This window comes from Ranitomeya imitator, chromosome 10 (genome assembly GCF_032444005.1).
Source record: "Ranitomeya imitator isolate aRanImi1 chromosome 10, aRanImi1.pri, whole genome shotgun sequence".
Taxonomy (NCBI): Eukaryota; Metazoa; Chordata; class Amphibia; order Anura; family Dendrobatidae; genus Ranitomeya; species Ranitomeya imitator.
In genome coordinates, this window is record NC_091291.1 from 93,709,332 (window position 1) to 93,725,674 (window position 16,343).

Here is a 16,343-nt window from a genome sequence, read left to right on the forward strand (position 1 = left end):
GCCCCGACTCGTGTCCGAAATGCATTTTGTAAGTAATGCAATGCGGTGTGCTGCAGCAGTGACCTTGGAAGGGATCACACAACTGTGTGTGATGAGAGAAACTCCTGAGAGTTTCTCTCATCACACACAGGTGTGTTATCATGGTCAAAAGTGCATTGTCTAACCATTATTTATATTTTTCAACAGTGCTCAAAGTCAAAACACGTTGGCGTTCGATGAAGGATTGCTTCAACAAGGACCTTCGTCAAGAGAGTTGACTTTCTAGTGGTTCTGGAGCAAGGATCCGCAAAATACAAGTATCACTGCATCCTTGCATTTTTGAGACCGGTCCTTGCCCAGAGAATATAAGTATTTTTTGTGGTGTAATGGGTTGTGTTGGATTGCCTAATCTGTATTTTTCTATTCCACAGGAGTTGGTGCTTTACTATTGTAAATGTTTGGTAGTAATGTGTTTTTTTCTTCTATTTTCACAGCACGTGGAGCAGCACTTTTGACCCTGGTTCTGGAGTGGTGCTTCATCAAACAGCCACGGATCCATCCCAGCCTTCCAGCAGCGCTGCAGCAAGTGGGCCTGCCACACAGACTGGAGACCAGGAAGCTGGTCCATCAGGTGTTCCCCTGTCCTCTGCCTCTGCCTCTTTTTTGGGGGGCTCTTCCTGGCAGCGGCAGAGGGCCTCGGACAGGTCACTGATGCCCAAGTTTTTGCACTTGAGCTCGGTCTTTCATGATGAACTCAAGGCGATGGGTGACCGACTGGATACTGCCATTAGCCATTTGAATACACTTACCCAGGAGGTCACCAAAAGCCTTGACCAAGTGAATGCCGACCTCCAGAGGCCAGCACATAATTTTTTTATCAAATTGAACAGGGAACACCTTACTCCTGATCTCCAGCTTAGTACGATACGATACAATTTATTGATCCCGTGGGAAATTATGGATCCCGTGGGAAATTATGGTGTCATGCAGGCCTGCAATGCTGCTTACGTGCAGGCTATGCAGCAGAGTCGGTATATTCAGCAGACAGTGGCGGCATATCCACCTGTGCTAACACTGTCATGCTTAACCTCAATGCCGAGCTCTGCTGCATACCACTGCACGGCCACCTCCATTCCAAGCACTGCCGGACACCACTAAAGCACCACCACCATGCCAAGTGCTGTTGGACAGCCCACCGCCACCACCATGATAATTGCTGCTCCTGCTTGGACCTCCTCCAGTGCCACCACCATGCAGCAGCAGCACCCGGATCAGGACAGGTCGGCGACCATCACCAGGTCCCAGCTGCAGCAGCAGCACCCGGATCCTGACATGCTTTTCAGTCCCAGCATGCAGCAGCAGAACCTGGACCCTGGAATGGCTTTCACCACCACCAGGATGCAGCAGCAGCACCTGGACCCTGGCATGGCCTTCCCCACCACCACAACCGTGCAGCGGCACATGAACCCTGACAGGTCGGCCATCACGACCAGGCCGCAATAAATGAGCCCACCGAGGCTCCCCAGACCACAGCACCGATCCCAAAAAGGGAAACAAAATAAAAAACAAAAGATGATCTCAATTCCTCCCCCCTCACCTCCCAATGTGTCTGTAATGTCAGATTTGTCTCACTCTTCCAGTGTGTCTCTGCCCTCTCGTGCACCAAGCCCCATCCCCGAACTCCCAAACCCCACTACTTTAATTGCCCCTTCTCCTGCCACCCCTGCGTCGTCCACATTAAGCCAGGCCTCACAGCTACACACACCCAATTTATGTCACTCTACCCCAATCAGGCGTAGTTAAATTAATTTGTTTGTTAAAAAATAAATAATAATTTTTTTTGCCCCCAATAATATTTGGTTAATTGTGTATTTTGCCGCCAGCAACACACACCGTGCGCCGAATAAAACACTGCACTGCACCCTTTATTTTTTGGCCAAGAAATAACTCCAGTAGTTATTAAGTAGAACACTGCACCTTTGTGTGTTTGGTATAAAGCTATGAGGTGGCCAAAAAAAACAAAATTACTTGTATTTTCTCCATAATCTCTTCAGTCTGATTAATCTGTGTCGCAGACTGAAGAGAAAATGGCGGTAATACAAAGCAGAACTATAAAGCAACAAAAGAGGAAAGGAGCAGCACAGCTTCACCAAGCAGAGATAATCAATGGACACATGGGAAATATATAGCAGTCCGAAAAAGAGAAGGAGGTGCTATTTGCATGAATATAGTCCATACGAAATCCAAACAAAAAGAATTGCAGATGCACTCACCAACTGCAGTAGAAAGTGTTTCTTTATTCAAACACAAGGCGGTACATCTTCACGGCACGGGGGAGTGAAGGGTAGCCAGAGAGAGTGTGCGGCAGACGAGACGACGGCCATTTCGCGCTGAACAAGAGCGCTTCTACGGGTCTACATCCGTAGAAGCGCTCTTGTTCAGCGCGAAACGGCCGTCGTCTCGTCTGCCGCACACTCTCTCTGGCTACCCTTCACTCCCGTAGAAGCGCTCTTGTTCAGCGCGAAACGGCCGTCGTCTCGTCTGCCGCACACTCTCTCTGGCTACCCTTCACTCCCCCATGCCGTGAAGATGTACCGCCTTGTGTTTGAATAAAGAAACACTTTCTACTGCAGTTGGTGAGTGCATTTGCAATTCTTTTTGTTTGGACAAAGCAGAACTATACTCAACAGGTCATGTTTCAAAAAAATATTTATTACACCTTACCTGGTGAGTAGAGAACTGCCTTGTATAACCTCCATTTTTTCTTCAGTGTACGTAATCTATTTCACACAAACTGAAGAGACAATGGAGATCATACAAGGCATATCTATACTCACCTGGACAGGTGCCAGAAATAGTGAATTCATGAGGCTATTATTTGTGCATCATAAATTCATTATTTATGACACCTGACTTGAGTGTAGATCTGCTTTGTATTATACCTCCATCGTATCTTCAGTCATCGTCCAATAAATACTGCAAAACAGAATCAGGACGTAATGACGTCAACTACCTTTCCACTAACAGCAACAAGTGGGTTTTAGAGGAAATACATAGGAGACTTGGTCAAGATATCAAAACACGAATTTTATTAACAGAAAATATTATTAACATTTTAAACATATTTGGTACAGGCCCAAACCCAACAGGAAATTTTACACAATGTTGTCTTGCCATGCCACACATCTTATCCTGTGGTATATTATGAGGATTTGGCTTGCCCTGTTATTTTGCGGCTTGAATTGTGCACATTTTTCTTGGAATTTATCTATATATTAATTTTTTAATTTTTTTAAATGTTTGTCACTATTGCTATTAAATAAATAAAAATTGATTTTTTTATACTACCAATATTCCCTGTCACGTTCTCATTGGTTCGGGTCTCTATGTTGGGAGCTTTGTTCTCCTCTCTTTATTATGTAATTGTGGAGAACCACACAGGCTTTGACCACCTCATCGATTGTCTCCATTTTTAGATTAATGGCTGTCGCAAGAATGCGCCATTTTGAGACTAGAATCCCAAAGGTACACTCTACTGTTCTTCGGGCCCTGGTCAGTCTGTAGTTATAAATCCTTTAAGTGTGATTCAAGTCCTGACTGGAATATGGCTTCAGTAGGTTTTCACACATCTGAAAGGCCTCATCCCCAACCATAACAAATGGCATCGGTGGGCCTTGTTGGGGAGAGGTCGTGGCAGTGTAAAATTAAAATTTCTTCCATACACACGTCAGCCCATATCAGAGTTCTTGAAAGTCTGTGAGTCGTTGACACGGCCAAAAGCTCCAATGTTCACAGCGATGAAGCGACAGTCCACATCTGATATTGCCATGAGCACAACTGAAAAATATTTTTTGTAGTTGAAGTACTCCGATCCAGTTCTGGCGGGTTTGATAATGCTTATGTGCTTTCCATCCACTGCTCCCAAAAAGTCAGGGAAATCACACACACTCCAGAATTTTTCTGCAATTTCAATCCACATGTACTCCATGGGTAGGGGTATAAACTCATCCCGAAGAACATTTCACAAAGCCCGGCAGGTGTCTGCAACTATTCCAGACAGGGTGGAAATTCCAAGCCGGTACTGAAAGTGGAGGGATGATAAGCTCTCTCCGGTTGCCAGAAATCTGAAATAAATATAAAAATATATTTTAATTAATTCCATTTATGGTGGGGTTTAGCTAAAGACATAAAGGAAAATACAAATAATACATGGCAGACCAACAATAATTATGACTGGCATTTGTTTAGAATTATTACGTACCTTAGTGTGACCAGGAGATATTCCTCTGCTGTAATCGCTCTACGGAGCTGGGTGTCCTGTCTCTGGTTGGCTCCTTGGACACGACCAAGCAATTCCCGGAAAGAGTCTTGAGACATCCATCCTGGTATATTCCGGAAATTTGTCCGGGTTGGCATTAAGCTCGCCATATAGCATGTGATAGGCTCCATGGCTCTCCCGGAGTTCAATAATGGGGTGTCTCCAAAAACACCAATGCCGTGTCCTTCTTTGTCGTTTTCTATTTCTTTGTTGCTCCCAAGCAAATTCACAGGCTAGAAACAGCTTGATGCTTAAATTCAGGTTGAAATAAAAGCTCTCCATGTGAAGATCCATCATGACACAGGATACAGTAGCAAACTGTGAAGATTTCAGCAGTCCAAGGGTCTATAGATATCCCGTAATACACGCCCACTGTAGTCCCATTGGCGGTGTCTGTTTATCTAGATTTTGTTCCTGTTAAATTTTTCACCATGTGTACAAAAAACGCAAACGCATGCAAAAAGCATGGAAAAGCGTGAAAACGCCGTGTTTTTTAAACGTATGTGTTTCAATGCGTTTTTTCCGGCATTTGCGGTAGCAGATTAAACAGCGTGGATTCTAACACAAACGTGTAACTAGCCTAATACAGGCTGTAACTCAGGATCAGTACAGGATCAGTAATGTAATGTATGTACACAGTGACTGCACCAGCAGAATAGTGAGTGCTGCTCTGGAGTATAATACAGGCTGTAACTCAGGATCAGTACAGGATCAGTAATGTAATGTATGTACACAGTGACTGCACCAGCAGAATAGTGAGTGCAGCTCTGGAGTATAATACAGACTGTTACTCAGGATCAGTACAGGTTATGTACAGTGTGACTCCACCAGTAGAATGGAGAGTGCAATTCTGGAATTTAATACAAAATTTAACTCAAGATCAGCACAGGATAAGTAATGTAATGTATGTACACAGTGACTGCACCAGCAGAATAATGATTACAGCTCTGGAGTATAACATAGGCTGTAACACAGGATCAGTACAGAATAAGTCATGTAATGTATGTACACAGTTACTCTACCAGTAGAATTATGTGTGCAGCTCTGGAGTATAATAGAGGATGTAACTTAGGATCAGTACAGTAAAAGTAAAATGATGTATGTTCTCAGTTACGCTGCTAGCAGAATAGTGACTTAACCCCTTTACGACTTTAGACTTATCCATATGCCAGGTGGGTGTTCAGCAAATCTGAGAGCTGACACCTGGATTTCACTGCCAAGAGCAGTGGCTGCATTGCTCCTGGAAGTTTAACCCTCTAAATGCCGTAATTGATTGCAGCATTTACAATACAGAGAGAGGGAGCTCCCTCCACAACATCATCATGAGGGGCCGATCGTTGCCATGGTGACTCAAAGTCATCATGATGACTTCGGGGTCACCAAGGCTAGCAAGCTTGCTAGATCATGCACAGTGCATGGTCTAACATGCTTGTGTCAGTGCAGGACTGACAGTTTACAAAGCATTGCATTGCTTGTGTATTGCTATGCTTTATAAAGAGATCAGACTGCAAAAAGTGAAAGTTCCTTAAGATGATTTCACTTGTCCTGATGTTTCCAGTACTGGAAATAAACCGTAACAATGATGTTAGTGTCCGTATGTGTAATACTTGCAGCACATGTGTTGCAACCATGTGCTGCCCATGTGCAGCATCAGTACCACATGGGCGGGCACCAGGGAAGAAGCGATACAGTAAGCGCTGTTCCCCGGCGCTGGGTGCTGAAGATGGCTCTCATCATTCTCATTTAGTCCATTCTGTAAAAATAGAATGGTGTCACTTTTGTTTATTTTCTGTTATATAGGCCTCTGAAAGTCACTTCAAATGGGATGTGGTCCATTAAATAGTTTTTCAAATTTTGTAGGAAAGATGAGAAATCGCTGGTCAACTGTTAACCCTTCTAATTTCCTAGCAAGAAAAAAATTCTGTTTAAAAAATTGTGCTGATATAAAGTAGACATGTGGGAAATGTTATTATTACCTATGTTATGTGACATAACTCTGGTTTAAGGGCATAAAAATAAAAATGTGAAAATTGCAAAATTTTCTAAATTTTCGCTAAATTTCTGATTTTTTTTACAACTAAACACAAGTCATATTGAACAAATTTTATCAATACCATGAAGTACAATATATCATGGAAAAATAGTCTCAGAATCAGTGAAATCCATTGGAAGCGTTCCCGAGTTATTACCACATAAATTGAAACTGGTCACAATTGCAAAATTTGGCCTGGTCATGAAAGAGAAAACAGGCTTGGGGGGGGAGGGGGGGGGGGTGAAGAGGTTAAGCTCTGTATAATTCGGACTATAACTCAAAATGAGTACTGGACAGGTAATTTAATGTAAGTACACAGTGACTCCAGCAGTAGAATAGCGAGTACAGCTCTGGAGTATAAAACAGGATGTAACTCAGGATCAGTACAGGATAAGTGATGTATTTAAGCAGTGACTTCACCAGCAGAATAGTGAGAGCAGCTGTGGAATATAATAAATATTATATCTCAGGATCAGTACTGGATAAGTATTGTAGTGTTATGTACATGGTGACTGCACCAGCAGAATGATGAGCAGAATGATGAGTGCTGCTTATTTTATAATACAGCATGTAACTCAGAATCAGTGCATGATAAGTAATGTAATGTATGTACACAGTGACGGCATCAGCAGAATGGTGAGTGCAGCTCTGAAGTATAATACAGGATATAAGTCAGGGTCACTACAGAATAAGTAATATATATACACAGTGACTCTACCAGCAGAATAGTGAGTGCAACTCTGATCTGCTGTTGCTCACTGCAGTGATTGCGGGTGTGGTTGTTACTGATCCTGCTGTGTGTTCCTGAGCTAAAGAGGACCAACACCTCTCCACCTGGGGGCCTACTCTCTCTCCTACTCAGAGATGAGTGGTGGAGCCAAGACCTAGGCTTCTGTTCCCAGAACCAGGCCGGCAGGGGCAGGAGCAGCCAGCAAACAGTCTGCACATCCGAGGACTCGGAGGTGAGGTGATCCACCAGGAGTCGCAGCAATGTGCTCCTACTCTCCCCAGGTCTGTGGAGATCAAGAGAAGCTACAAGGCATTCAACATGGAGGATAAGCCTACAAGCATGCGTGATGGCGGTCCTTCCGGAGCAAAGCTGAGTGCTCATGGAGGTGAGGCTGACCTCACTGAGGAAGGCTGGGGGTTGCAGAGACCCCAGGAGTTTTTTCCACCTATGGTTCCTGGGTCATCGGCCACCTCTGTGAGTATGAAGAGGAGAGTAATACCATCAGGAGGCTCTGGGTGGAACTGTGCTGCACAAGCATCAAAGCTGCAGGGGTCTCCAAACAGAGGAAGAAAGAACTCCAGGCAGAGGTAGAAAGACCGAAGCTTGATATTAATAAGCTGGAAGTGAGGAAAGCTTTTATCAGAGAAAAGAGTAGACTGTTAAAAGAAAAACTTATGAATGAAGACAAATTCAGAGATACGACTGATAACAGAAATCAAAGGCAGATGGGGCTGCAGCCTGAAAGCCAGGTGGATGATGAGGATTATAATGACCAACTGAAAACCCTACCTGGCAACCTGCAAAGTCACCTGTAGGCCACGTGCACTAAAGGCAGAGATAAAGCTCCTGTAGTCCCCAGTGTGCCTTCAGAACTTATATCCTGGTGATGATCTCCCTGAGGAGGCACCTGGGGACCAGAAGAAACAGGCTAAGAAGACCAGACCAAAAGCTGCAGGAAGTGGTAAGCTATGTATATGCCCCCTTCCCTGTACACTGTGAGTCAGCTGCATCGTCAGCTCTCTGTATAAACCCCGTTGCCCAACCCAGCCCGTGTTCTGCTGTGAATCTGTTGCAAATGCACAAGGAGATTACAAAGCCTGGTAGTAAGTCGCCTAGTATTATGTAGAGAGGTTGTAGCAGGAAAGGCATCAGCCAAGTGGCTGGACAGTGAGGGTGATCCAGTGGTAGGCATTTGGTCAGGCCATGATACTGTGCTGTGTTCCTTAGTGGCAGGGGGAGCATTCCAGTGTTGGGGGCAGCTCTGGTAGCCATGATGCTTCTGAGTGCTGTTGCCACTGATCACTTAATTGAGAAACTACAGCAGTGTGAGGAGGCTGCCGGGGCTGAGAATACTGGTCCTCCCACCATAGTGCTATTCTGTTCCGGTCAATACTCGTCCACAAGATGATGATGCTAAGGATCAGCGGCCCCTCACAGCAGCTAAAGATCAGCGATGCTTTATTCCAAATATCAAGCAGGGGAAATTACAAACTGGTGAAGCGGAGGGCACACGTAACGCCAGGGGTGAGGTTGCCTCCAGTTCTATGGAAGTGGCTGAGCCCTTTGTGCCTGATGTTGCTGTGGTCAAAATGTCACCCACTGTTGTTAGTGGTCCAGTAGGAGTGAATATGGTGGTGGGTGTGTATGAGGCAAGTGTATTGTCTAGTTGTGTGGTTGCTAGTTTGATGGAGGGTGAGATGGTGATGGAGGTGGGTAATAGTAATGCTATTGGGGTTGATGTACTCACTGGTCCGGTTGCCCCCACAGCACTGGCAGAGTCCATCAGGACTTATGCCAATGTAACCTCTGGAAGAAATAGGGCGTCCTCCTCATCCCGAGGCTCTGGGGATGACATGTTGCAGCTATGTCTCCTCTAGGTTCTAAAGAAGGGGAAGAGATCACTAATGGTATAGGGTTGAGAAGTTGATCTATCCTTCTGAATAGAGAGACATGATTTCAGGCCTTCTGAAAGCAAAAAAGGGGATACAGTTTGGTCGCTTCTAACAGCCCAGCCAGTCAGCATGCATAGGAATGTGGTCCGTCTTTGGTAAAGGGGCAGTGATGCGTGTTCTCCAAGGTCTAAGGATGTGGAGCTCCTGCTGAGGATGGGCTTCAAGGCAATTGGCATCTATGCCGTGACACATCCCTATTCCACGCCTGTGTTTGATGTCAGCTTTGCTTGGCTGGAGGGGTTTGAGCTCTTCTGGTCGAATTATGAGTTGGCAAAAAATTAACATGGATGGCAAGACTTTGCCTTTCAGGCAGTGTCTCACCACAACCAAGTCAAGAAGGTGACCGTGATGACTTCTAATGAGTCACTTTTGTGTTATAACATCATGACGTGGATTAGTAGGTGTGGCGAGTTGGTGTAGATGCTAATTAAAAAAATGCAACAAGTTTGTTTGGTATCTGGTCATGGACCTGGACGTTTATGGTACAATTTAAGCATTCAGATGGTAAGATTGCCCACATTCCATCATCCGCCTACTTGGGTAGGGATCGTATCTTGATCTTTTACCAGGGGCAGCCAAAGCTCTGTCACAAGTGCGGCGACCCCATACACTTCAGTGCAAACTGCACTATGCAGAAATGTGCATTTTGTGGGGATGTTGGCTATCTTGCTGCATCTTGTGTGGAGATTAGGTGCCACCTGCATGGTGAGTTAGATCACTCATTCAGCTGTTATACTCGGTCCCTTGCTAATATGGTTGTGACCCTGGTGGGAGAAAGCCATGGGGCTGGTTCTGCTGGGGAACTGACTAGCAAAGGTGAAGGAGCTAAGTGGCTATGGAGGAAAAGCAAGAAAAAGATGACTGCCCAGCTGAGGCATCTGGACAGGCTCAGACAGGAGAAGGAACTGGGTGAACCGTGCGCTAATGGGGTGGTCCCTTCCTGGATGACAGTCTTGCTGCTGAGGCCCCGAGGCATGATGAGTTGGATCAGTAGATTGGGAGAATCCAAAGGGAGGTAAGCACCACTTCCACAGAATCCTCCCATCATGAAAGTATGGATGAGGCTAGTATGCAGTGGCAAGAGGACAAGCGTAAGCTCTGCACCAAAAAGAAGAAAAAGAAGGGATTTAAATTATCTTCTCCCACTCCAAAGGTACCTAATGAAGGTAAAACTGACTCCCCTCTGGTTGGTCTTTCTAACCAGTTCTAAGCCCTAGAGAACATCTCATCCTCTAAGGATGAAGCTGAGGGTGTGGTTCCGGCCTTGGCGGGGCTTACAGGGAGTTCTGAGTCTCCTTCATCTGTGGATGCAAGGTCCTTGGGGGAAGCGAATGGCCCAGAGACAAGGACAATAGAATATGAAAAATGTGTAAATGGATACCTCTGTGTCAATAAAGAAGGGAAAGATTCCTCCTCTGAGGCAGAGGATAAGTGAATTGGGATGAAAAAAGCCATATAACTCAATCACCAATTATGGCGCTTCCCAATGTGTTGATGCTGAAGTCCATTATTGTCACCAGCATAAAGTCAAATATGTTCAGATGTGTGGCCTTTGATTTTTTTCAGCCGGGTGGAAGCTGACATTTTCTTTTGCAAGGCTGCCAAACGTGTCAGACCTCTTTAAAGCAAAGAGGGATTGGAGACTCAGGCTCTCTTATTCGTCTCTTGCAGCCAAGCCGTATAGTGGAGTGGCGGTCCTTTTTACCGCACAAGTAGAATACCTATGGGTTATTAAGTTAGAAATTGGGTGTGCCTGATCTTAGATGTCCTTATGAAGGTTCAAGAACTCTGGCTTATTAACAGCTATGGTCCTTAATCTAAGTGGGACCGGAAATTTCTCTTTATGCGGATCAAGCCCTACCTCCTTACGAGTCAGAAGGTCATCTTTAGACTGTCACAAGACCCTGATATAGAGGAGGTTTCATAGGCAAGCTGACTTATGATAGCATCATCCTTAATAGTATAGCTAGTGAGGCTCGCCAGGTGGATGTCCACATCCGGCACACCCCAGATGACGAGAGATTTACCTATCATAGAGGTAACTCTATGTCTAGAATAGACAAGTTTTATTTAAAGGAAGAAGCCGTCTCTTCAGCAGAGCCTGTTGTCATGACGGAGTTCTTCGACTACTGTTTAATTTTGTTTTATCTGAATGTTACAGAGACCCCCCAGATGAGTAGAGGCTTTTGGAGGCTCAATTCATCTTTTTTGGAAGAAGTGAAGATAAAACAGTCCCTTAAGAATTTTCTTCTGTGGCAGGTACCCTTATTTGTACCTTTAGTAGTAAGTCAGAGGGGTGTGAGCTGTTCAAGGAAAAGGTGGTGAGATTCTTCCACCAGCTCTCGAGCCTCAGGAGTCTGAAGAGGTACAGACTGTATCAGGGTCTGATGAGTAAACTCAAGCATCTTGTCTCAACTGGGATCCTGGAGGTCGTCATTTCCTTCTACTCACACCTTTTGGGGAAGAGTGATCTTGATTGGGATGAGATGTCGGCTTTCCTGACTGAAGCCATCCCTGAACCAGAGGTAAACCCCTCTCTTGACATTTTGACAGACATGATCAGGTAAGAGGAAGTTAAGTTGGCAATTGAAGGGCTTAAAAAAATCATCTTGTCCAGATGGCTTAACATCTGAATTCTGTAAGACCTTCAAGAACACCTTGGTTCCCCTCTTGACTGAGGTATTCAATTAATGTCTTTCCTTGGGCTCTCTGCCAAAGTCAATGAGGAGGTCTGCCCTGATCATCTTGTTAAAGGGTAATGCCCCATCTCCCATTTAGAATTTGAGACCGATAGTGCTTCTCAATACAGACAGGAAGGTTTCGTCAAAGGTGCTGTTTAAACAGCTCATTAAATTTTCAACCTGACTATTTTCAGGGTCCCAGAATTGCTGTGTTCCAGGCCGCAGTACATTTAGTGCTGTCCTGTGTTTCCTGTTTCCGAGATGCAGTGCAGGGCTGGCCACTGGAAAAGGTATACACTGTCAATGGACCGGGCAAAACCATTTGATCGGGTTAATCATGAGTACCTCTAGTCTGCTCTTCTGAAGTATGGTCTGCCTGGGAGGTTTGTTGATTGGCTTAAGACTTTGTACGCTGGGGCAGAGAGTTTCTCGCTTGTGAATGGTTGGATTGGCAGCTCTTTTGCAGTTGGGTCTGGTGTTGTCTATTGAGCCTGCTGCTGTACGTGTTTGCTATTGACCCACTTCTTAGGAAGGACCAGGTAGCTCTGGAAGCCATTCTGGGGGTGGTGGCATATGCTGATGATGTCACAGTTTTTGCTTCATCTTATGAGGAGGCAGAGTGTGTGATATCAGAGGTAGAACACTACATGAGTCATCCGTGCCCAAGTTCAACAGGGATAATTGCGTGAGTCTCTGGCTGGGAGAAGGAGATATTGGTTTTAATCTCCCAGACATCATTCCAGGACCCAAAGTCTCTGCAAAAGTCCTTGGCATCGAATTTGACCTGGGGGATTATCACAAACAAAATTGGGACAGCTGTCTAGAGATCGCTACTCAGAAGGTGAACCAATGGATGGGTTGGTTTTTGACTCTAAGGGAAAGCATATACCTGATAAAAGCTTACCTGCTCCCTTCACTGATTTATATGGGCAGTGTGTGCATCTTGCTGGGGACTCTCTGGACTCGAGTCTCGAGTCTACAGTTTGTTCTTTCAACTGTTATGGGGGAACAGACTGAACCTGGTCATGAGGGAGGTTACTTACAATACTAGTGACTAGGAGGGTTGGTTATGGTCAACCCTGTGGTATTCCTTTTGGATACCTTCATTAAGATCAATATTGCAAACCTCTGGAAAGAGAGGGCTCCATCATGGGTATTCTACTTTAGGGGCTGATTTCAGCCTTTCTTCCAGGAGTGGGAGGCAGGAGGGCAAGTGATTGATCTTTGCACACCGCATGGACATCTTCCGGCTTACACTACCTTGGTTGTGAAGGTATTTTGCCTGTGGGATCTGTGAATGTGGGAGATCAGGACTCTGTCAAGGAAACTCCTTGACAAAAGGGTTCTGTTGACCCGTTTTCAGACACCTCTGGTGCTCTGGGACTGCCTAAGTCGGGATCTTGGGGTGGGTTTACATTTTCTGAATTCAAGAGTTCTGTATTATAATACAGGATGTAACTCAGGATCAGAACAGTATAAATAATGTAATGTATGTACACAGTGACTCCACCAGCAGTATAGTGAGTGTACCTCTGGAGTATAATACAGGATGCAAATTAGGATCATGCAAGATAAGTATTGTAATTAGTGTTGAGCGATACCTTCCGATATTTGAGAGTATCGGTATCGGATGGTATCGGCCGATATCCAAAAAATATCGGATATCGCCGATACCGATACCCGATACCAATGCAAGTCAATGGGACACAAATATCGGAATGTATCCTGGATGGTTCCCAGGGTCTGAAGGAGAGGAAACTCTCCTTCAGGCCCTGGGATCTATATTAATGTAAAAAATAAAGAATAAAAATATGGATATACTCACCCCTCCGAAGGACCCTGGCTGTCACCGCTGCAAGCGTCTGCCTCTGTTCATAAGAATGCAGAGAGTGAAGGACCTTCGATGACGTCGCGGTCAAGGTGACCGCGACGTCATCGAAGGTCTTTCACTCTCTGCATTCTCAGCAACGTAGGCAGACGCTCACAGCGGTGACAGCCAGGGTTCGCCGGAGGGGTGAGTATATCCATATTTTTTATTTTTATTCTTAATTTTTTTACATTAATATGGATCCCAGGGCCTGAAGGAGAGTTTCCTCTCTTCCAGACCCTTGGAACCATACGCACCGCACACGCCGATTCTGATTTCTGATATTGCAAAAATACCGGAACCCGGTATCGGAATTCCGATACAGCAAATATCGGCCGATACCCGATACTTGCAGTATCGGAATGCTCAACACTAATTGTAATATGATCACACAGTGACTCCACCATCAGAATAGCAAGTTCAGCTTAAGAGTTTAATAAAGAAAAAGTGTTTGTTCAAAGTTACTCAATGTTGTTTAGATTTATTCTACATATAGACTGTAAAATAGGGAACATATGGGTCAACATTTTGTTTAGCTCAAAATATTCTGCCCTTATGCGATTGAGAGGCTGGATGTTTTCTCCATGCTTATAATTCAATAATGACTGCACCTGTATAGTGGACCCCACTGGGCCATCTGTGTAGTGTTATAATCTACAGAGGATGGAATGGCACTCAATCCACTGGAACTTTGCCAGCTTTAAAGTAACCAGCTGCAATTGAACTGTGATGATAAAAACATTTTCTGTTTGGAAAAGTTGTATCATGAGTATTTCTGGAATACATAAGGAAAGGATGACTGTGAATGGTCATAGGACTTGAAGAAAACGGATAACGGAGAGCAAATTAGGATAGAATAGAATGGTTAATGAATGAAAAGAATAAGATGTTTATGAAGAAAATGAATTACTCTGTACAATGGGTATTAATAAAACATAGATACTGACTAGCACTGGAGTGGATTGACTCTCAGAGCCCTGTCTATTGACCACATTAGTTATGTGAGGTTGCTACAAGGGAGCTATAAGGATCGCTTCTTTTCTCCTGGAAAATGCTGTTCTTGTTTTTATTAGCTGGCCTGGTGCAACGTCACATCTGCGTCATGCCACAACAATGATGATGAGGCGTTGATGGAGTCAAATAAGAGGCGAGTCTTAGGGCTCCTGTGCAGCCGCTAAAAATTATTGACATGGCTGATAGACCGGATCCTGGTAACAGGTCGCATAAACTTTAATGCTGAAGATATTGTATATGTGGTGCATTGAAAAAGTATTCATACCATGTGAACTTTTCCACATTTTTTCAAGTTACACTCACAAACTTAAATGTATTTCATTGGATTGTATGTGATATACCAACGCAAAGTAACAAGTATTTGTGAAGTGTAAATATTACCATCTGCATAATGAATCCATTTCCAGTCACCGATAAATTATGTGTTGTCCCAGAAAACCCCCAAGTGCACTGATTTGTAAGATACATTATAATTGTATATTACTTACTTTCATTCATGCAGGATTTATACAAAATTTTGGCTTTTTTAAAGGCATCACGGTCATCTTGGTCAGAATCTTCCAGTAGACCTTAACAGAAAAAATACAAAGTATTGTTGGGGATTATGGACACAAACTTGTAGAACAAACCTGGGCAAAGTGTGGCATTCAGGTCAAACCCAGTCGTGGTCCTCAAGGAGATTCCCGATCTCCTTGAGGACCACGACAGCCAAAGTGTAGTTTCTGATATGCTCTGGCAGTTATGGCGGGTTCTGCTGGTGAGCTATAGAAGTGTGCAATTGAACCTGCGTAGACGCGCAGATATGCAGGTCAGGGGCACACTGTATGTCGCACGCAGTGTGCGCTTGACTGTTGAGGCGCTCCTCAATGTGAGGGCGCATGACTCTTGTGGTGGTTACAATATGCCACCTGCTTCTTGCATTAACACTCTTCTTGGGCAGTAGATATAAAATCCTTGCCATGCAGCCAACAATCTATAAAGACTGTGGGGTAGATCCTGGTATGCATGCATTTAAAAATGCTGAATATCGAATATTTCAAATATCTTTTCGGCCGGCCCAAAGTGTGATTCTGGATAAAAGTGAGCCTCATTCTCTTCCAGAACCACACTTCAGGCCTGGTGAAAAGACATTTGGGCCTAACGCACATGTCACATGTGGGTCCATACCTGTGGAATGAATATATGTCACATGTGTATGAGGCCCAAATATCGTTTATTATAATTTGAGTAATACACATGCATTACAAGTACATCACCATGATCTGTAATTACCAGACCACTACATTAAATGAAATAATATGCACACTGTACTTGCCTCCTGCACCACCATTCAGCTACTCTGAGCCCTGTATCTCCTGACGTTGCCAGCGGTCATATATCATGTGGCCCAGAACTATAAGTAGCCAAGCAGCGCCGGTGGAGAAGGTAATGATACTTTTAAAATATATTTAAGGATGCTTTCTGGTGACCATATTGAAATGGTATATCACTCATCCTCCTCGGTTACAGCGCTGCCTCTCTGTCACTGCTATGATCTCTGTTTACTGGCTGCTCTAGTGATGTCAAGACTACAGCACACATCACCGCTGCCGCCATTCACTGAGCTCAGTGACTCTGCTGCTGATGCAGACCGCATAAGCTGCCTAACTCAGTGATTGGCTGCAGGGGTGATGCCCACTGTAGTCATCATGATGCTACAGCTGCAGCCACTAAACAGAGACCGAAGCAGCAGCGGAGAGGAAGCACTGGAGTCAGGGAGAGTAAGTAACA

General features: G+C 44.6%; 1 protein-coding gene across 2 annotated transcripts in view; it reads right to left on the reverse strand.

Annotated features, from left to right (window-relative positions):
- Window positions 1-16,343, reverse strand: part of MMEL1 (membrane metalloendopeptidase like 1) — a 469,687-nt gene that overhangs the window by 121,296 nt on the left and 332,048 nt on the right. For both annotated transcript variants that reach the window (XM_069742373.1, XM_069742374.1), the window contains exon 5: window positions 15,062-15,142. In XM_069742373.1, coding sequence (XP_069598474.1) covers window positions 15,062-15,142 — 81 coding nt within the window. The remainder of the gene's footprint in view (window positions 1-15,061; window positions 15,143-16,343) is intronic.